The sequence below is a fragment of the Esox lucius genome, chromosome 1, assembly GCF_011004845.1.
Source record: "Esox lucius isolate fEsoLuc1 chromosome 1, fEsoLuc1.pri, whole genome shotgun sequence".
In the NCBI taxonomy this organism is placed as follows: domain Eukaryota; kingdom Metazoa; phylum Chordata; class Actinopteri; order Esociformes; family Esocidae; genus Esox; species Esox lucius.
Window position 1 is genome coordinate 4,398,549 of NC_047569.1, and position 23,127 is coordinate 4,421,675.

Below are 23,127 nucleotides of genomic sequence, written 5' to 3' on the forward strand. Positions count from 1 at the left end.
TCCTTATTTAAGAGTGTCGATCGATGGAATTACCAGCACAACACTCACACTGAGGAGTCTCCATTCTTATCTCACCAGCTAATCCCATCCTTCTATGGCCCAATAAGACAAAACCGTATGACTGTTAAACCAGGAAAGTTGGCTATTGGAGAACATGGTAGTCTACTGAGAAGTCATCTATCTGATAGTCCTTAATACAGCTTTAAAACTTTATTCTGCTTATCCCCATGGGTCAGTGCCTGATTTGATCGCTAAGGTTTCCACAGAGAACACAGATGTCCATTTATTTATGTATTTTTTTAAGCGGCCAAGTCCTGTGTGGCTGGCAATACTTTGACGTGATAGTAGATATTAATGTAGCATGTGGAATTAAAACGCAGTAATAGCGTCCGTATTCCAGGTGCGAAGAGGAACCAGCTGAAATAGTATGCACTGTGACACCGAAAAGGAATAACAGTTTGCGCAACAACACACTGTCCAAAAATGGGTGTAGAAATTGCTTAATTGCGATCAACACTGACATACAATCAACCATATTAAATTATTCATATTGTTATGGAAAGAAATGGCATTTTAAACTTGCCAATTCTAAGTATGTGGCTAAGTGCAATTCTGCTGGCCCTGTTAGTTCTATAGACTTAATGCCACAATAGAACAAATCAACAATGGATTAAGACAAACGGAAAACATATCGAAGGTTAAAAGAGAAGTTGCTGCCAATTTAATCTCCAATCTAATACTTATCATAGAGCTCTGTGAAATTTCAAAGCGCCTACTCTCCCCCGAGAGCCAATTAGGATAACAGGAGATCAATGCGGTCGGCTACTGAAAAAAGAAGGCTGTATGCGGGTTTCCCAAAGCCTATATTGAAGTCACTGCTCCAAGCCAAAAGACCAAACTCTGATGTATCCTAAACGCACCCTATTCTCTAAGGTGCCCACTAGTTTTGATCAGGACCCAGTGTCAATGAAAGGCCAATATGGATGGATTGGGGAAGCCATGAAACACAGTGAATTTGAAAGGCGGCAGAATTCAGCAGCACAACACACATTAGTTCAAGGTGACAGCTATTAGCCAGACAAAGCAGCAGCGTTTGGCGTTTACATTTCTCTCCAACAACTGTGCTGACAGGACAGAAATAAAGACCTGCTGACATAAAACACACTGATAGCCGGTCAGTATACCGCTACAGCTTAGCATGGGATCGAATACGGACCACTGCTCTTTCAGCAAAGCTCTCTGCTTTTTTGGAAAGGAAAGAAAAACGTGCAGTGGTCTCTTCATTTTTTCCAGAGCTGCATACACACACACACCGATCAGCCATAACATTATGACCAGTGACAGGTGAAGTGAATAACACTGATAATCTTATTATCATGGCACCTGTCAGTGGGTGGTATATATTAGGCAGCAAGTGAACATTCTGTCCTCAAAGTTGATGTGTTAGAAGCAGGAAAAATGGGCAAGTGTAAGGATCTGAGCGACTTTGACAAGGGCCAAATTTTGATGGCTAGACAACTGCAGCCCTTGTGGGGTGTTCTGGGCTGCAGTGGTCAGTACCTATCAAAAGTGGTCCAAGGAAGGGAAAGCAGTGAACCGGCGACAGGGTCATGGACAGCCAAGGCTCACTGATGCACGTGGGGAGTGAAGGCTGGCCCGTGTGGACAGATCCAACAGACAAGCTACTGTAGCTCAAATTACTGAAAAGGCTAATGTTGGTACTGATAGAAAGGTGTCAGAACACACAGTGCATCGCACTTTGTTGCATATGAGGCTGCGTAGCCGCCAGGGTGCCCATGCTGACCTTCGTCCACAGTCGAAAGCACCTACAATGGGCACGAGAGCATCAGAAGAAGGTGGCCAGGTCTGATTAATCAAATTTTTTTTACATGACATGGCTGGCCGGGTATGTGTGTGTCGCTTACCTGGAGAACACATGTCACCAGGATGCACTATGGGAAGAAAGCAAGCCGACGGAGGCAGTGTGATGCTTTGGGCAATGTTCTGCTGGGAAACCTAGGGTCCTGCCATTCATGTGGATGTTACTTTGACACGTACCACCTACCTAAGCATTGTTGCAGACCATGTTCACCCTTTCATGGCAACGGTATTCCCTGATGGCACTGGCCTGTTTCAGCAACAAAATTGGTTCAGGATTCGTTTGAGGAACACAAAAACTAGTTCAAGATAATGACTTGGCCTCCAAATTCCCCATATCTTAATCCAATCAAGCAAACAGGTCTGATCCATGGAGGCCACACTTCGCAACTTACAGGACTTAAAGGATCAGCTGCTAACGTCTTGGTGCCAGATACCACAGCACACCTTCAGAGGTCTAGTGGAGTCCATGCCTCAACGGTTCAGGGCTGTTTTGGCAGCAAAATATTATCCACAATATTAGGCAGGTGGTCATAATGTTATGGCTGATCGATGTATATATTAATCAGACAGGAAAAATGAAGACAGGACAGAACCAGGAACTGAGGCCAAAGGATGGCAAAAACTTGGTTCAGAGCTCACACGCAAAGATGTCGACAGAAGGATGCTAATAAGGTGAAAGTTTACACAAAGCAAAGACTGCACAACAAAAATAGCAGTTTGCTAATTTACACTGAAGTAATTGGTCTTCCATGCCTTTGCATACATTTTAATCCATTATTCAAGAGGAACTAAAATGAACACAGATAAACTGAATTTGTCCTCAGACTGCAAGTCAGAGAGATGAAATCTCTTGAAAGTGGGATACCTGATACAAGGCCTCCTTGCTCGCAAAGTGTTTTAATAAAACATAACCTACTCCAAAAATAGAGGCTGCTGTGCCCACAGGACGAGCGAAAGAGACTTACTCAGTGGAGAAGGACTTTCACACCACATTGGGTCTTGGGCTCGTTTGGACAACACCACACTATTTAGACAGATGCTGTCAGGAGGACTGCATTCAAATGGAAATGTATTATTTCAATATATGGAGTATATTGATCGTAAAGGTCACTTAACTAGAAGCAGATGATGCGCAAGGGAATTTAATGAGGGTCGGAGATTTGACCGGTTATCTAATTAAAGTGGAAGCGATTGGACAGGTGATGTTATTGGACAAAGGCAGTTGTTCAGATTCTGCTGCCCTAACAGTGCAAGAGTAGAGTTGTTTTCTGGAAGGAATTGTTTGTGTGAGTGTGTGTTTGTACATATGGCATTGGTTAACACACGTCTGTGTGTCCCAATTTCCAATCCTTGTGTGTGTGTGTGTGTGTGTGTGTGGTTGTTTGGGGTCTTTGTTTACGTTTTTAGGGTGTTTTTAAGGTTTATGGGTAATGCGTTGCCTGACTGGTTTTCTACTCAACTCACCCTCCTGGTGTTGTCCAGAACCTTGGCGTCTGGCCGTCCGTAGTTGGGTGGGTTGGCATGAGGGTCGTAGCCCAAGCGTGACAGCATGGGGGCGATGACAGCCATGTCTCTCAGCACATCCACAGGGATCTTGCCCACCCACTTGGATAAGGCCTCCACATTGACAGGCTTGATTACTTGGTCTGTGGACCTTTCTACCCTACAGAGAGAAAAAAAGAGAGATCATAGGACTGTCAGTACGAGGGACTGCTCTTAGCAAGGATTTAACAGCGAAATGTTTACCCAAGTGACCACTGACTAGCTAACATTATTATAATTACTTATTTCATGATGTCCAGTTTTTGAGTAATGCTTCAAAGAGTCAAACATCCAGATCAGTCCATTGATCCACATCTCCCCAAACTGTTGTGCTTTTTATCACACTGCCTACTCAACCAGGACGTATTTGCCGGGACATAAATGCTGGGCAGAGTGCATTCCACGGCCTAGAGCCAGAATTTAACCTGCAGGAGTCCGACTTACACATTGGATGCATTGAGACAATTCAACCCTCTCTGAAATCCAACCCTGACAGAGCATCCCACAGGCTCTGCAAGAACGTCACAAACAAATGTCCTGTGGCAGCAATGTACGGCTCTGTGAGGCAGTGTACTCTACAAGGAGCCTTCCTTCTTCCCTCCCAGGAGTCACTCATGGTTGGATTAGTGCAATTAATATGACGATAAAGGTCTTTACTTATCCAATTAATTACAGATGAGTGATTACCTGAATGAACAGTAAGAAATACTACCATATTTTAATGTGGCCTAACAGATCCACATACACCAGCATTGCTTAACACGGTGCATAACTTGACAATTCAAGAGTGGTATTGTGCTGGACAGCCCCGAGGACCAGCACTTCTCACTGCAGGTTGGGGTTCTGAACACATAATTCCCTAGTCGGATCATTGAACGCGAACATGGCTGGCTCTTTCTCCAGGCTTTTTCGGAAAAAGCTAAACGAACAGAAAAGCCTCTCCACGGAGAGACGCATCTCTCATTTTGTCCAAACAAGGTCCTTGTCCCCACGTCTGTCTCCATTAGTCAGAAGTGTGTGAGTGTGTGAGTCAAGGCGGTATGTCATAAGGCCCAAAGGCACCAAAAGTCCCCCTGGCCAAAACAGTATTTTTAATAATCATGTAAAGGGATTTGACTGTAAGCAGGGTCTCAGAATCCAACAGATGATTGGAAGGGATGGCCACGCAAGATTATATGGGTTAACCTGGAACCCAGGCTAACCCACATGATTAGGGACCAGCTACGGCCTCCCTCCCTTGGTTTGGAGGAGCGATATCAAAAATTAATTTGCCATTAGACTACTACCCTGGGTTAAATTATTCATGTTCTCTAAAATGAAGAAATGCATCAAGCAGGAGGGAGGGGCAGGGGTGCAGCTTTTGTTTTCAGGAAAGGATATGGATTTACAGTTTATGCATGAGATGGAGAGATGGAACGTTAAAAAAAATAAAACGTTTACATTGAAGGGGAAAAAGGAAGAGGCACCAAAACAGTGCATCATCGATTTGAATGAATCATTTAATTAATCTACAGACACTGGCAGTCTTCATTATGATGGGCATAGAAGTGTTTAAGCACAGAGCATTAAATTCCAACTATTGACTCAATCGGTTCAAGAATCTGTTCCCCCAGGTTTCATAATCTATCAACTAACAATAATCAGCAATTTTGCAAGTTGTCTCTGTAGACACAAATGTAAACCTTTTCAATGACCGAAAACATAAACATTTGTTGGGGATGAAAAATTTACAGAAACCGGGTTGTTTCTAGTAGCTGTTTTCCTGTTAAAAGGTTTTAATCGTATTCAACGCATTGATATAACAGGCATTAAGTTAGTGTATATCAATAATGGATCTTCACTTACTGTTTGGCCAGGGACCAAATATACTTAGAGAGTTGAGAACAGAGGTCTGTGGGTAACGACCTGCAGAAAGGATTACTGTGAGAAGGACCAGCAAACCCACATAACCCGGACCAACAAACCCACATAACCCGAACCAACAAACCCACATAACCCGCACCCACAAACCCACATAACTGGCAACCCACAAACCCACATAACCCGCACCCACAAACCCACATAACCCGCACCCACAAACCCACACCCACAAACCCACATAACCCGCAACCCACAAACCCACATAACCCACAATCTCACACAACCTGTGTTGTTGGAGCCAGGCCAAGCCGTTGTAACCGCCTCCTCGTGCGCCAACCCCCCAACATTTGAAAAACAGGCCACGTACATATGGAGAACAGATCAGTGCCACACAAACTGCGGTACGTCTTGATCCAGGACACAAGGTGTGAACCCCGATTGGCAGCCTTTTTCACTTCGTAAAGCACTACTTTTGACCACAGCCCTAACTACGTTAGTGTACAATGAAGGGGTTAGGATGCCAATTGGTATGAGATGGGGGATTTAGAGCGGGGCGTCTCCACAGCTTCAGCGTGCTGCAGCATTGGGTTGGAGACGTCTGCTGTTCCAACATTCTCTCCACTATCCTTCCTATTTCCTCTCTTTCAAAAAGACATCAAATTCCCCAACATATACAGACAAAAAAGGACCAACAAAAACCATAAAGCCTTCCGCACATCAATGTCCTCAGTGGGGAGCAGAGTCATACAAAATGCAAAAAACGTGCCAGCCCAACCTTTGTTGGAACCAGCCACATGGTAAATGCATTACTCAGTCTGTATTCTGTATAGAGCACATTGTAGGGATCAGGGCGACATTTGGGATGACGACTCTGTTTCAATGGATCCTGAAAGGTTTTAGTTAGATATTTCTTAATCCCCTGGGTGGTAATTATAGGGCCTGTTGGGAAAGGTGAGTTCTAAATGAACACGACTCACATTGGCATTCAGTTGTAACTTACATTATTTGGACTGTAGTCCGCAACTGCACAGTCGGAAATCAAGCAGCCGGTACTGAATCATGTCATGTGTTTCAAGTTTCTAACAAACCACTGAGCAAAATCGCATACTTCGAGTTACTTCCAGTTCCCTTGTGAAAGTGAAACGACAAAATAATAGAGTAAAAGGAAATGTGTGCAAAACTTAAAAAGACAAAAAGGAAACAATACAAATAAAGGGTGCAAACACAGTAAGGAGGTGAGTACAGTTTTAATAGTGGTGTATAAGTGAGTGTTAAAATTTAGCATTGGCAACAGAGGGTGAGCAATAATGAATATTAAGAGTATGCTAGCAACTGTGATGGAGTGTGGGTGTGGCAAGAAGGTATGTGTGAGCAGACAAGTACAAGGTAGTAGTGCAACAAGGACCTGAGAGGCGGGGGGGTATGGTTAGTGATGGGTCACAGAGTTCTCTGGGCCAAAGAGTTCAGCAGGGTTACAGTGGATGGGAAGAAACTGTTCTTGAGCCTGCAGGTGTGGGAACAAAGAGACCTGTTCCGCCTGCCTGATGGTAGGAGGGCAAACAGTTTTGCCCTCCTATCAACATGTTTCAAGACCGCAACCATTGTGCCAGTGCTGAAGCAGTCTTCTGCATCTAGTTTGAATGACTTGCGATCGGTTGCACCCACCCCCATGATCATATAGTGCTTTGAAAGCCTAGTTCTGGCCCAGCTCTAGTCCGGTCTCCCCCCAACACTGGACCCCTACCATCTCCACGGCATTACACTGACCCACCTGGACAAAACCAACACCTATGTTAGAATGCTGCCCATTGACTTCAGCTCAGCATTTAACACGGTCATACCCTCTAGGCTGGTCAACAAACTCCATGACCTAGGGATTAGCCCCCCTCTCTGTACCTGGACTTTGGACTTCCTAACCAACAGACCCCAGTCTCTCAGGTTAGACAACATCACCTCCTCCACCCTGATTCTGAATACTGGTTGTCCACAAGGCTTTGTGCTGAGCCCTCCCCTGTATTCCCTCTTTACCCACGACTGCGTTCCTGTACACTGTTCCAACACCATCGTCAAGTTCGCAGATGACACCATGGTGGTAGGCCTGATCAGTGACGAGTCAGCCTACAGGGAGGAGGTTAAGTGCCTGGCGGCATTGGTGCACTGATAACAACCAGGCTCTCAATGCAAAGAAAACCAAGGAGCTCTACAATGGCTGGGATGGCCCTGTAATGGGTCGAGAAAACTGCCCAAGACTTCACAGGTACCAGCTCCCAGCCATTGTAGACCTCCAGCGCAAGCAGTGTCTGCGTAGGGCACGCGGCATCACCAGGGACCCTTCACACTCATGCCACAATCTGTTGGTCTCCTCCCATCAGGCAGGCGGTACAGGTCTCTCTGTTCTCAAACCAGCAGGTTCAGGAACAGTTTATTTCCATTTGTATCCATGCTGAACTCTGTGACTTCCCACCACTAACTATGCCCACCCTCTGCACTACTGGATTAGTCTGATAGGATTTTTCAATTCACGTGTCATTGCTGCTTTCCTTGCATTTCAGTTGCACATGCTACCTTACACCTTCAACTTGCCTCTATTGCAAATTCAGAATGCCATTGAGAATTGCCACAACTTTGGGTGGTAGTCAGGGATGGCTTGGATGCCCTGCCACATCAGACTCGATCTTCAGTCGGTCTTAGCTATGGGTTGTTATTGGTACTGTACACCACGCACGCACGCACGCACTTCTGCTTTTGTTCACCTCTAGAGAATGAGATAAAAATTTGCAGCACAGATGTCATTCGGTGAACGTTCCATTATTTTCTCACTGTAAAGATAGTTGCCAGCTAGCCTATACATTAAGGGCGTTTCTACCTAGTACAGATCATGTTTCTAGAATTAACCCCCCATGGCAGATGGTCACTGTAAAAATTCCTGTGGTTATCAGAGCGCAACCTACGGAGAGATAATCTAAACAGAGGTTTGTTTCTGTTGTTCTCATTATCTAGGCACATTCACTTCCAATGAAACGTGCATATTGTAATTGTTAATGCTCAAATTCCACAGAAGTGAAGAAGTTGCATAGTATTTTGCTCTCAGTGCAAGTGAAAAAGGCCATCCTTAGACTGCAGTAGAAAATCCATCAGAGAGATAGCAGGAACATTAAGAGTGGCCAAATCAACAGTTTGGTACATTGAGAAATAAAGAATGCACTGGTGAACTCTGCAACACAAAGGCCTGGACGTCCATGGAAGACAACAGTGGGGGATGATCGTAGGATCCTTTCCATGGTAAAGATAAAACCCCTTCACAAAATCCAGCCAAGTGAAGAACATTCAAAGAGGTAGGCATATCATTATCCAAGTCTACCAAGTCTATAGAGAAGACTACAAAAGAGTAAAAACTGAGTTGCAAACCATTCATAAGCCTCAAGAATAGAAAGGCCAGATTAGACTTTCAAAACATTGAAAAAAGACAGAAGCAGCCAGATAAAATCTGATGTGTATAGGGATACATTGTCTGCTCAGATTCAGCCAAATTCAGCAAAGTTAATAGGACGGCGCATCACTATACAGATGGTCTATAACCCAAAACATACTGTTAAAACAACCCAGGAGTTTTTGAAGGCAAATAAGTGGAATATTCTGCAATTGCCAAGTTAATCACCTGATCTCAACCAGATCGAGCATGAATATCACTTGCTGAAGACAAAACTTAACGCAGAAAGACCAACGAACAAACAACAACTGAAGACAGATGCAGTAAAGGCCTGGAAAAACATCACAAAGGAGGAAAACCAGCATTTGGTGATGTCCATGTGTTCCAGACTTCAAGCAGTCATTGCCTGCAAAGGATTCTGGACAAAGTATTAAAAATGAAAATTTTATTTATGATGCTGTTAATTTGTCCAGTTCTATTTGAGCCCCTGAAATAAGGGGACTGTGTATGAAAATGGTTACAATTCCTAAACGTTTCATATGATATTTCTGTTCAACCCCTTGGTTTAAAGCTGAAAGTCAGCACATCAATTGCATCTAGGTTGTTTCATTTCAAATCCATTGTGGTGGCGTACAGAGCCAAAATTATGATAATTGTGTCAGTGGGCAATATTCTCATAAAATGAGGGAACATATCCTATGAATTTGTAAAACAAAAGTTCAACAAAAACTCACAGCAGTTTTACAGTTTTATTTTTGTTGCATAGACCCACCAAAAGATTTTTAACAAAGCCTCTTGTAAACAATTGCGTTAGAAATTAGAAGGTTAGTAGTCACACGGCTGGTCTGCAAATTGATGACGTATTTCACAAAATTTGAGAGTTGAGTGATCCCAATCAGAGACATTCTGGATATGCAAAATTGTTTTTGACAGATGCGTGTCAAGTTCTTTCTAGCTAAATAACATGTTTCGAATGCAAATCATTTTGTTTGCTTGTATAAAATGTTCAGTAGCTAGCCAACTCAGTAGTAGCACATTCACATTTAAACCTTAACTCTCTGAATTAATTTCTGGAGGAGATATATTATAGTGTCACCTTGTTCCTAAAAGCAGAAGTAGCCTCAAAGGCTCTTGCTCTTTCTTAGTCCCCTGAAAGGTTGTACTGTACATTCACTTGATATAGACGCCATGTAGGGTTAGATGACAAGGTTAGTTTTGGTGAAAACCTGGTATAGCACTGCAAATTTATAAACCTGTAGTTACAAAATACCACAATTGATTTTCTATTTCCACAACGATCCATTAAATATGGTTATTCATGATTAAACAGACATGTATTCCCCAAATCCACATTGCTGTAATGGTGTTATACAATAGCTAACTTTATGACCATGGTCATGGCTGTTAGGTTAAAGTTAGATTTAGGGCTACTGGAGAGGGAACATGGATTTCTGAGTGTCATGTCCCACACAAGGATAAAAAAATAAAATAAAATAAAAACTGCTTATATGTGTCTGTGAATTAATTAAATGGCACAATAGTGGAGTCACAGAAATAGTGAGAGTGATAGATTGAGAATGTGTGAACTCATAAGGCATGAAAAAATATCAACAACTCAGAGTGGCAACTGCACCTACTCTGAATAGTTACACTTTCAACCTCAGCAAACAGAGAGGAAGATGTAAGTGTGCGAGTTAGATGTGAAGCTGTGAGTGTGCGTACTGCGTTTGTGAGTAAAGCAAAGAATGGTTGTACGTGGGTGTGTGTTTGTGTACGGTGGGCTGGTAGTCACTGTTCATATCATCATAAAGTGACTTATACCAACTCTCTCATCAACTCCCCGCTTTTTCCCCATGTGTGTGTGTCACAAACCACATTTCCATCCACGGAGTTGGTTGAAAGTTTTGATAAAAACAAGACGGGAAATTATTCAGTAAAATATTATTTGTAAAAATACGATTTGATTGTTCATTCAGCATAGTAGGACCTGTTTGAGTCTGTAAAATTAGGAATGAGACGGTGGTAGAATTGCCTTTATAAGCAAATATTGACAGACTAGACATAATTTGTTTCGTGCAAACGTTTTAACTCAGCTTCATCCTTCCTTGAGACAGACAGTTCGATCATAAAATACAAAGGCCATTGATTTTGCCAAATACTTTTTTTGGGCTGACCATTTTTGAAAAAGACAAATGCATATAGGTTTGGGCTGAAAAAGATATCAAAAGCCTTGCAAATGCCAGTCAGTACTGTTCAAACACTTTTCAAGAATTGGAAAATTCAGGGATCTCTTGATACCAAGCCAAGAAAGATTTCAGCCAAAACTGCCAGAAGAATTGTTCGTGATACAAAGAAAAACCAACAGGTAACCTCAGGAGAAATACAGGCTGCTCTGGAAAAAGACGGCGTGGTTGTTACAAGGAGCACAATGACAATACATGAACAAAAATGAGCTGCAATGTCGAGTTGCCACAATTTGCATTCTTCTGCACGAAAGCTGCACATGGGACGGTCTTGGACTTTCCAGCACAACAATGACCCTAAGCACAAGGCCAAGTTGACCCTCCAGTGGTTACAGCAGAAAAAGGTGAAGGTCCTGGAGTGGCCATCCTGACCTAAATATTATCGAGCCACTCTGGGGGGGGGTATGATCAAATGTGCAGTTCATGCAAGATAACCAAAGACTTCACATGACCTGGAGGCATTTTGCCAAGATGAATAGGCAGCTATATCACCTGCAAGAATTCAGGGCCTCATAAACAGCTATTACAAAAGACTGCACGCTGTCATTGATGCTAAAGGGAGCGATACACAGTATTAAAAACTACGGGTATGCAGACTTTTTAACAGGGGTCAGTTCATTTTTTCCTTTGTTGCCATGTTTTGTTTTATGCTTGTGCCATTCTGGTATTACCATTCTGGTATTGAATGTGAATCCCATAAGAAATAAAATACATTTGTTTTGCTTGCTCACTCATGTTCTCTTTACAAATGGTACAAATATTACCAATTCTCCAAGTGTATGCAAACGTTTAAGCACATCTTTATTAGGATACAACTGAAACAAGTAGTTATGGCTATGTTGTTTTTTAACTGATGTCATCATGAACTGACCTTTTACCTATTCACCCCTTCCTCAGTGGATTGTGCAGTCTGTCCTTTGCGCACACCACATGCTAGTGTCCTTATCAAACACAGAGATACCATTGAATCTGATAAAAACTGTTCTTCCAAACAGAAACATTTTACAATATGAAGGAAAAAAACTGCCATATTAATACAATGAGGGGGCAATGTATGAACTTTAGAAGCTTAAATACATTTTCTAGGCCCTAGAAAATTACTCCATGTAAAAATAAACAGAACTTTCATTAGACAGCGGTGAAGTACAGTATTTCTCTACTCCAGTCAAGTTGCATGAAAAAAAACATTGGTTGTCATTCGCTCATTGGAGCAGGGTCTGAGGGGAGGGTTCTTAAAGGCAATCCTCCAATACGGTTGACAAATCGGCAAGGAAATTGGATTGGAAGAATAGCTTAATCACACGTATTGAGATACAGCCTTGGTCTACCTTGGGCTACGTACGAAACAAGACAAACCTCGGGGAGACGGGGGGAAGCCAGGCTGGGTGGGGGGGTTGAGGAACCGGGAGGAAAGGTGCACTTAATGGTTTGTGGCTTCTTGGCTGTTTTTCAATTATTCATGGATGGGCTTAGTGCTCTCCTCCATCCTGGATGGTGTTCTCTATCACTAAAAGAGAGAGACCAGAAAGCGAAAGAGCCAGAGAAAAGGTAGAGAGGGGGGCTAATTTCCCAGACGAGACCACTGCAAAACAGATAGGGACCTGCTACAAGCCACAGGGTGTGTGTGGGTGTGTGTGTGGTTTCAGTAGGTAAAGATAGAAAGGCACTGCTATGCCAGGTGACAGGAGTCTGGAGTTAATGCAGTGTGGGTGAGGTGGCACTAGTGAGTGAGTGTGTGCACGCGTGTGTACGAGCGCAATGGTAAAAGGCTGCCATGAGGCCCTGGGGGCATCGAGAGCTGCTCAACTCACTCCTAAAATCATATCTGGAACCATTTAAAGATGAGGTATGATGGCAGACAGACTTCCTCTGGAGGACTAAGCTATTAAGTCAGATTCCACAAGGATTGGTGTGTGTATTTGTGTATGTGTTTAGTCAGACTCAGGAAGCATGTAGTAAGAATGGAGCAATGCTTGCAGTCCTGTGTGGCAAGGTTGGTTCCGGGTTCAATTCCCACATGGATTCTAGCCACACACACTGAACTAAATAATGCATGAGTCATTGTGGGAAGGTATTCACACCCTCTGGGATTTTCCACAGTTTATTGTGTTACAACATGAAATCAAAATAGATTTAATTTCTAGTTTTGCCACTGATTAGCACAAAGCCCATCATATCCAAATGAAAAATAAAATTTGCAAAATGAATTTAAAATATAAAACAGAAAATTGTATAAGCATTCACCCTTTTACTTTGACAGACCAGAATTTGCTGTGGTAATTGTGTTTAGAATTCCACAGGTGTACAGTCAAGGTGTTTCACATGATTTCAGGTTAAACACACCAGCCTCTTGGAGGTCTCACGGTTGGTTTTGGGTTAAATACACCAGCTAAAAATACAACTCACACCTGAGACAAAGTGGAAGAAGATTATATGGTTTGATGAGACCAAAATATATCTAAGCAATATGTTTGTCACAAGCCTAATACTGCACATCATTCTGAGAAAACCGCCCCTACCATAAAGCCTGGTGGAGCACGGCTCTGCACCACGGCCTGGAAACCAGGCAGAATGGAGCAAATTACAGAGAAATTGTGGAAGAAAACCTGCTGAATTCTGCAAGACACTTGGGACTTGGGAGATGATTCATTATCTTGGCAGGACCATGACCCCAAACATACAGGAAAAGTCATAGTGGACTGGCTAAAAACAAAAAGGCCAGTGTCTAGGGGTGGCCCAGTCAAAGCCTGGACCTAAATCCAATTGAGAATATGTGGAAAGACTTGAAAATTGCAAAGGTCCCCATACAACCTGACAGAGCTTGAGCAATTTCACAAAAAAAGTATGGCCAAAAGTTGCTGTGTTGAAATACTCATACTCATAAATTAATTGCGGTATTTAGCAGAAGCTCTTATGAAGTTTGATGTTAAAAGCAGACATTTGCCTTAGGTTATGGGTTATACAATGAGTAGATTTATCATTGGGAAACTATGCTTGTTGGTCCCTCCAAAAGACAGAGGATGTTGACAGAAATACAACCACGTGTCATTTCCTGTTTGCGTGAAGTGTGAAGTAAAGAAAAAGCTTGAAATATATTGTTTATTCCCTTTGCATGCCATCACAGAGTTTATATTACTCAGTCAAATCCTGCAATTTGCACAAATTAAACAAAACGTGACAGAAACCAGGCAGAAATTAAAGCATTTCCACTGAAATGTGAACAACAGTTTTGTGGTAAAACACAAAGAAGCAGAAAAATGCCTGATTTAAGGTACACAATTAGTCAATATCCCTATTAATAATTACCTGGCTGGTCTTGGTACAGCAAACCTGGCTTCTTGAGGCACATATTTGTCACTGTCACGATTCTGGGACTAAGAAATAAAAATGCTTTGGAAGTTAGTTAATGGGGGAATGTATGGTTAGATATGTGGTTCAGACGGGGATAACATACTAATCCTATTGAGATGGAACGTTCTGAAAAACCCATTTTACAGTTCTCATCTCTCCCTCATGGCCACATTACTGGATGTGTGTCTTTCGGTGCTAAGTGAATGTTCTGCAGCAGTCAGGATATGGTAGCACATTGTTTTTGCTGCCCGTCTTTAGCTGTGTGTACGTGCATGTGTTTGTGTTCTGCTTGTCTTCAGCATTTTCCAGGGCTTCTGGTTAAAGTCCCATTTTATTAATATTTGATAGGAATCAATGTGCTGAGGGGTGACGTGTGTGTGTTTACAGGCTTAAAGATACTCATGTGGACCAAAAATCCCCACAAGGATAGTAAAACAAGAACAGTTCGGCACTGTGGGAAACATTTTGCATGTCCTTGTGAGGAGGGTCATTTTAGGGTAAGAGGTTGGGTTGAGGGTAAAAGTTAACAATAGTGAAGTGTTAACTTAGGTTAAGTTTAGGAGTTAGATAGAGTGTTAGTTTTGAGATTACAGTAACAGAAAACGTTTTTGAAGGGATTCATTTTTGGGGGTTTTACAATTATGGCAAAATGTAATGTGTGTGTTTGAAGCCTTAAACTACCTTTTGCTCTCACTCTAATGAGTTTCTGCATCTTGAGAGCTCTCATGCTATCCGTGTTTTTCCAAGGCTAGAATCAAGATGAGCACAGTTCACAGCATCTCCATAGGAAAACAAAAAACCTGCTACATTGTGTGAATTTGTAAGTGTATGTGTGTGTGTGTGTGTGTGTGTGTGTGGTTGGGGGGGCTGTAGTGCTCAGTGAACATTCCTAAGGGACATGAAGTGGGCTTATCCCTTTTAGAACACTCCAGAACACTGCCCTCAATGCTCTACAGCCCTAAACGTTTTGCTCACTGCCCTGAAAGTAAAAAACTCTTAACGGTGTCTTCATGCGGCAGCTAGTATCTTAAGAGTTACTGCCCAATGGCTATAGACTGGTCAGTACCTAGGCCCAATAGTATAAAGGCTAATTGAGGACTCTGGGCTCGTAACGTATTGAGAAGTACACTCCTCTGTATATTGTATTACAGCTCTTCAGTGTTGTTAAACCATGGCTGGAGACTCTAGGGCACTGCTGTGTTTCCCGTACTGGAACGAGGACTGGAACTGGCTACATCTTGAGCATCATTGGGGCATACTACTTTAAGTGTGTTTAGTGTTCCTAAAAACTTTGGCTGAACATACCGCAGAGGATGGCTTTGTGTGAATTAGCTGCTAATGTAGGAGATAAAACCTAGAGCAGATATATAAAAAAAATGTGCCTTCACTGGATAAAAAAAAAGGGACTGCATTAAAAGAACAAAGTTTACTTACTTAAATTGGAGCTCTCGCAGTCGGTTTTCTATGCTGATTTCAAATAAATATTTGCTTCTAATGGAATTATGTTTTACAAGGCATTAGAAAAGTTTGGGAAAACATCTTCAGATAACAACAGTGTATGATCTTCTGTGAGAAAAAAAAAAATTATATATATTATAATATCATTGATAACATTCCTTCTATCCAAGTCTAACTTACAGCATGGCTCTGTCCACAGACTCAAACATGTTCCTGGAAAAGTGTTATCAATTATTATTTTTGTAGATATAACCATTCAGTTAATTACCATTCCTTTATCTGCTAGTAAAGTTATTACTGATTTATACTAATGTAAACCAAATTGATTGCAGAAAGTGCAATCTCCCACAACCACATTAATAGAAACAAGGCTAGAAACTAGAGGGAATCCCTTTAACAAACTAGCAGGTTGGCAGTGAACAGGTTTTTGGAAGACAAAACCTTTTAAATGTTCCCTTGTATTTATCTAACAGGTCTTTCAATTGGGATCATTTGGAGCCTTATTACTCTTGACCAGAAGTGCCAGGTTGAAATGGTAGGGCATTATACAGGAAATGGGGGGGCCATTTCGCACCCAGATTGGACCTTATTAGAGTGATCACTTGAGTGGGTCAATATGGAGCAAACCAGGAACGCAGACAGACAGCTGAGAAAAACAATTGAGGAAAAGCAAAGGATGAAAGACGGATGGAGAAGAATAAAAATCAATGGTGCTACAGAGCAGCTCCCTCTCTCTCCCGCATCTCTCAATCAATCCTCATCTTTCTATTTTTTCTTCCCTCTTTCCCTTGCTCTCCAACATTTCTCTGTCTCTCTTCCTCAAAGTCTTTCTCTTAGTATTTCCACTAGTTAAAGAGAAAGATTGCCACTGAATGAGGTGGTGGAGGGAGATGGCTTCCAGGCGTCTGTGTTTGGTTCCTGCTGCGGCTGGCTCCTGGGAAGATGTTCCCTCAGCCTGACTGCTATATAGACCGGATGTGTGTGTCTTGGAGGACTGTGTCTGGCTTTGTTTACACTCAGCTTAATGAACCAATCCATACAATCAATCTATCACTCTAATCCTTCACAATTTTGCAGAAGTCACGATCCAGGCAAATCTTACCATGACCTCTGACCTGAACAGGCATTCAAGAGCTTGCAAACCGTTTCAGCTTTGAAGATTTGAAAATGTACTGTGACAGTCGGACATGGTTTGTCTTTCCTATTCCTAACAATTTGTTAAGCATGCCTGTTCTTTCCTGAATATTCGGGCGCCACTAGATATGTTGACCTTCAAAGGCTTATTATAACCTTCATTATCTCATTATAAGAGATCATGTATAAGTAAATGAGTAAATGTCATGTAATATAAAGCATGACAAAATGGTTAATGAAGCAGATGTTATGACTGGAGTTCTCTGGATTCAGAGCCTCCGGAAATATCTGGCCGGCTATCTTCCTGTGTGTGTCTCTCTCTCTCTCTCTCTCCAGGGTCTGCCTGTCTGTCTCACTCTCTGTGGTTGACCTGTCTGCTATTCTCATGACCTGAGCTTGTAAGCATGGCCCTGAGCCCAGTAACAGCTTTCAGGTCAACGGGCAATCTCCAAAATCCAGCTCTTCCAGGAAAGAGCCCCCCCCCCCCCCACACACACACACACACACACTCCACCCGCCATTCATGGCTTTCTGCCTGAGCTGAGCCCTTGTCTGATAACAGAACTAAGAGAAATGGACACTAACATAACCAGAAAGAGCCGGTGCCATAAGACACCCTTAACCCTATACGTCTGACCAGGGCACACTGGAGAACCTTAGTGCCCTATGTGACAGTCCACCACTTTGGACAAAAGTAGTACAATATATAAGAGAATCGGGGGAGATTTGGGATGCACCTGGGTAGTAGGCTGCCCTGAAGCTCTAGTCGCTGTGAGGGGGAAAGAGGTCACAGGCCTCCACATGTGATTACATGTCACTGGATGTCATCTACCACAGTACTTTATGCCATTGTGTTAAGAGGCACATTTCTGTTGCTGATTTGGTTTATTTCCTCATAGGGACACCTGTTTATTGTTAAACAGGCTATGTGAGGGGTCAACCCCCCTCGACTGTAATGGATGGCCTTCGCTCAGGGACCGGGTCCCAGAGTGATCGGTCCTGTGGTGGATTTAAGATGCCTTCGTGTTTCTTAACCCCTCCCTCTCTCCTCTTCCTACTTCCAGTTCGGTCCAGTCAGTCACGAGGTGAGACAAACACAAGGAGAGGAAGAGCAGAGGAGTGGAAGAACCCAAGGACTGAGTAAAGAGATGGCGTATTTGTTTAATTATGATATTTAACCAGATTAAAGCCATTTGAAGGGAGGAACTAAAGAGTGGAGGAAGGTGTGTGTATTAGCATGAGGAGAAGATGGGAGGGTTTACCTCTAGAACAAAATGTGCTCAGCGGAATCTGACAGTAAGCTTTTTATTAAAAACCACGAGTGTTCTCATCTGCAGACAATAACAAAAGTGGAGCCAAATTTTGGCAGGGGGCAATGAAGCGGTGGAGAAGTTCAACCGGCGCTACGTGGCAGAGAGTGGAAAGTTAGTGTGCACGCGCACGTGCCCACCCAATTGATGTTTCCTTGAAGACTTCCAGAAGCCAGAAGAATGAATGAATGTAAACAACACTGGTTCTTTACGTAGATTTACATTTGATCAAGGCCAAAAGTGGCGCACTACATGGAGAATAGGAAGCCAGTTGAACCACAGTCTGAGAAATGGGTTATGAAGATGGGGGGTTTCTCTCTTCTACCATGTGTAGCTGACTAATGAGTGAGGGCTTTATATTTTCGAGCTGCATTCAATTATTAATCCCCAGCAGATAGATAGTATGTGAATATTTTGAAGGCCTCCCGGAAAGACACAGCTATGATAGATTGTTATTATTTCAGAGTCTGGAGGGCCTCAGTAACTGACCTAGATTGTAAAATTTATGTTCATAGCTTTGAGTCAGCAAAAAAAATAAAAAATTGTACTCCCAAACTACCTCATTCTGCTGCACCCTTTGCGGTTTGCACCGTTTCTTCCGCCCCACTGGGAGCAATAACAGCTGGAAGCCAGAGAAAGAGACCTGGATGGGCCTTAACTTGTCATGTTGCACTGGGAAAGGCAATGTGGGAAGAAGAGTCCTCACCCGTTCATTGTTTGCAACTACTCAGCGATGCCTCTACCACAGTACTTTATGCAATTGTGTTACTGTGAGTCATGAGCCGGGCAAATCACCGCTTGCACCATGGCAGCCCGAAGCTGATATCTTAAATCGTGCCCTATTCTTCGTGTTCATAAGGGCACTGTGCTAAATGGGACAGCACTAGAGAATGGAATAAGCATGTAATTTGGGACAGAGCACTTTGAAGAGATATTTGACAAGGAATGTAGTGGAAGTTGACTAAGACATGGACAGGGTTGCCAGATTTCATTGACAGTACACCCAAAACCCCTGAGACTCCACAAAAAAACCTGCCCAAACGTCATTTTTATTATACAACCCTATCTGTAAATCGACACACCGAAGCCCGTTTTTGCCCGCACACGGCCATTAAAAATAGCCCAACCCCCCATCTGGCAGCACTGGACAAGGAAGTCTTGGAAACAGAAAATATCCCACAGGGTAGCTGGTTGTTGTGGTTCTTATTAAAGCCAATGTGAATGTATGAATTAATCAGTCAGGAGTCTGTTGTAGCAGCAGTCTGTTAGGGAGTTTAGCCAACACGGTTTCTTTCTGAAAATGTCATTTCTCTAACAGAGCCATTTCTAAGTGACTGGGCGGAGCTGTCATTTTCTGATATTCCCGTGGAAGCAGATTATATGCAATCTGTTGACAGCATATAGTACCAACTAAATGTTGGTTAAATTCTTTGGGTTACATTAAAGTCAAAGTGTGCTTCTGTTGTCAGATCACTAATGTTTTAAGAAAAAAGGTGCCAACATAACAGCTATTCTAAAAACAATGTTAATGTCCACTTGATGTGTTTGTCTAGAATCAGAAAACTAAGAACAAGAGATTATGTCCTAGAAACTCTAACATTTTGCATCCAGAACCAGACAAAAATCGCAGTACAGCGTAAATGAGAATGAGGCTTGAGAGAGCCACTGTAACCGAAATAGTTCCATGAAGTCATACACTGAGGTTTTGCCTGACTGCGTCTTCATTTTGAGCCCCTTGTCCTAGTTTTCAAAAAAAAATTAGAATAACTGAGTCTGCATTTTTAATCAAAGTTGAAATTCAGATAATATAGTGCAACTTCCAATGCCAGTCCAGAGGGTGGTGAAGTCAGCGGATTGCATCTTCTGCTGCCCTCTCCCCTCCGTGCAAGGCATCAACCACACACAATGCCTTTAGAAAGCACGGAACATCTGCTGCCATTTGCCCATATACCCCATTCAACACTCTTTGGAATGGCTGCTAGTTTACAATGTTTCTTAATGCTTACTGCATAGATGGCACCTGCCATGTCACAAGAATTTCATAGTTCAGAATGACACTGTTATTCGGTGCATTTGATAAATAAAATACTTTGACAGTACTTACTTGGACAGGGACACACCTCCTACTTTACCGATGAGCTCCTCGTGATGTAGCACCGCGTCGTTCCAGGGAATGTCTAGGAATTTGAGCAGCGTCCTCATCCATTTCTCTGGATGCAGGACCAGCTGTTCATAATGCACAGGAAGGCACTTGTCCGATGCATCAATGCACTGAGAGTACATGGTCTCTATGGCCCTGTTCCACTTGGTCAGACAGTCTCTGTAGCTGCCTAGGTCAAACCCGGCAATCGTCACCTTGCGTGAGATCATTGAATGGACCGAGGCGCGTCCGTCTCGGATCATGAGGATGAACTTGGCATGCGGGAATATCTTCGCCAGGTATGAGAGGGACTTCAGGGCGAAGGGGTCCTTGTTGCACAGGAAGTTTGCCGGCTCGCCGTGCTTCACAATAATCTCCAGGAGAAAGGCCTGCATAGCAGCATCCAGAACCTCGTCCGTCACCCCGGCCTCATCCAACCTCATCTTCTCCCTCCCAGAGCGTGACCACATCTGCTTCATGGCCAGGATGCGAGGAATGACCCTGGTCTCCTCGCCACACCGAATTTCAGGGTGGGCATCCAGCATCGCTCTCATCAATGTGGTCCCGCTCCGGGGGACCCCTCCTATAAACACCAGAGGCATGTCCTTGTTGTAGATGAAAGGAGAAGAGAGGTTGTGGCCCCCTGTTCCAGAGCCCCGTAGGGTGGCGGAAGAACCGCCCAGGAGAACCCCACCGGGACCCAGGAGGCCCCCTATGAACCCTTGGCCCTCGGGGTGGCTGCTGCGCTCCTCGATACGGTGGTGGCACTCCATGGCGTGACGGCCTAGATAGAAGACAGTGGCCGAACTAATGACCAGACAGGCCACCAGCAGGTTCTGCTTCAGCTTCCCGATCAACATTGTATCAGGTATGGGGAAGGGGGGGAGGTTACCAGAGAAGGTTATGTGGGGGGCGGGGGGAGGGGGGGTAAGGAGTGTCCCTCCCTTCAAGGTTGGCGGAGGGGAGCAAAATGTGGGGCGTGTTCCACGGTGGTCAGCGCTCGTCGGGTGCCTAGCTCCATGAGGCCTGGGGGAGGACAGAGACAAAGAAAGCATTAGCTGGCCACTATCATTTGTTGGCTTAGACCTGTTTAAAATAAATAATAATCTTGGTCAACCAAGTTGTCTGTTCTTTCAAATCAACTGTAATATTTCCTTTAAAATAGTAGCTCGCCACAATGTATTAATGTGTCCCTACATGTTTTAATAGAATGACAAAAGTCAAAAAAATTTTCAAGAGACCATCAAAAACTCTAGAATGATAGAATAGGCCTGTGTGATCATTTATAAAATAATTTTCTTGACCATTATGATGTGAACTGTTTTATTTTAGTTCTGCTAACCAACAACAAATCAACCAAAAGTTGACTAAATTATGTCAACCCTAAAATGGTAACAATTGGTTTAACATTACCTTTATTGTTTTAAAAGTACACAGGAATTCCTTAGTTCTAATGTCAGTCAGTATTCAAATGGATCAAAACACAAATGTTTACTTTTTTTAAGTGTCGGAATCTGGGTGAGCTAGCTGTTGCCATGGCGTCAATTACTGTCTCTCTAAATAAATGAAACAAGTCAATAACTACATTGACAAAACCACTGAGTAAAACCTACAGACTGCAGAGGCAAAACTAGACTTCGACATAAAAAACCTGTAATGATCACATTCCCGCTGTCTGACGAAGTTCTCCAGATCGAGCCAAAACCACTGTACAGCTATGGTGTCAGAAAACAAGGTTCACCATACAACTATGGTGAAGAAAAACATGGCATCTGTCTTGCCTACAACATAAAGTTGTCATAAAAAAAACTCTTCATGCAGCAAAGTAAAGCCCTCTGCTTTACTTTGAGACACAATCCTGCTATAGGAGAGACCGACAAACAAAGAAACATAAGAAAGACCAACAAAGCCAGAAAGAGAAATATTGTATATATTGAAATATTGCACAAAGCTCCATTGAGTGCTCAGTATGGGTTATATGCATTTAAGACTTATGCATTGGCACTACCTTCAATATTAGCCCTCAGAGGGAGGGATCATGGGTTTATCAAGCACTACAGAGACTTTTGGGGGACACCCTCAGTTTAGGCCACAAAAGACAATCTTGGCCAGTAACAAACCTCTGGTTTCTAATTTGGCCCGGAGCATTACAAAAGACGGCGCTTCAAAAGAGTGGGCGGTATTACATCCCATGGAGAGTCTCCGCCACATTAGCCTGGTCATCCAACCTTGCTGGCTGCTGTCAGCTCAGGTGGGTCGTCTGTATTGACCCGCTTCCCAAAATTAAACCAATATTCACATCGTACAGTACCTCTGACCGTCCTACTACAGGATGCCATTTGTGACATGATGTAATCAGATGAATATACTGAGTGCTGGGAGTGATGGAGTTGGAGAAGAGAAGGGGAGAAGAACCAGGGGAAAAGGAGGCAGAGAGAGAAAGGAGAAGAAGGCAAGGAGAGACATCTGAGAGAGGGGGAGGGGGATGAGGGGAGGGACGTTGGAGGAGACGGCCACAGCAGGTCACAACACAGCTGGAGACAAACAGCGGGCTGCGGACTGAACCTACCGCATCGGCAAGTCGGTCATCCATCAACTCAATTGGAAGAAAAAGCTTTCCACCAGCAGCAGTGGCCTAGCGGGTTCCGTAGCCCTGACCATCTAACTGAAGGACAGTTAGCTAGCGTTGCCTCCAGGGTTGCTCAGACACATTATCAGATGGCCATGGATTCGCACACTTTAGACCCATTCAAATGGGTCTCATCTGGAGCACGTAGA

General features: G+C 43.3%; 1 protein-coding gene across 2 annotated transcripts in view; it reads right to left on the reverse strand.

The window, feature by feature from the left end:
* tpst1 (tyrosylprotein sulfotransferase 1) overlaps nucleotides 1–23,127 on the reverse strand; it is a 61,683-nt gene that overhangs the window by 26,712 nt on the left and 11,844 nt on the right. For both annotated transcript variants that reach the window (XM_010879950.5, XM_010879131.5), the window contains exons 2-3: nucleotides 20,314–21,375; nucleotides 3,346–3,544 (exon numbers count right to left, since the gene is read on the reverse strand). In XM_010879950.5, the coding sequence (XP_010878252.1) occupies nucleotides 3,346–3,544; nucleotides 20,314–21,209 (1,095 nt within the window). In that variant the 5' untranslated portion in view covers nucleotides 21,210–21,375. The remainder of the gene's footprint in view (nucleotides 1–3,345; nucleotides 3,545–20,313; nucleotides 21,376–23,127) is intronic.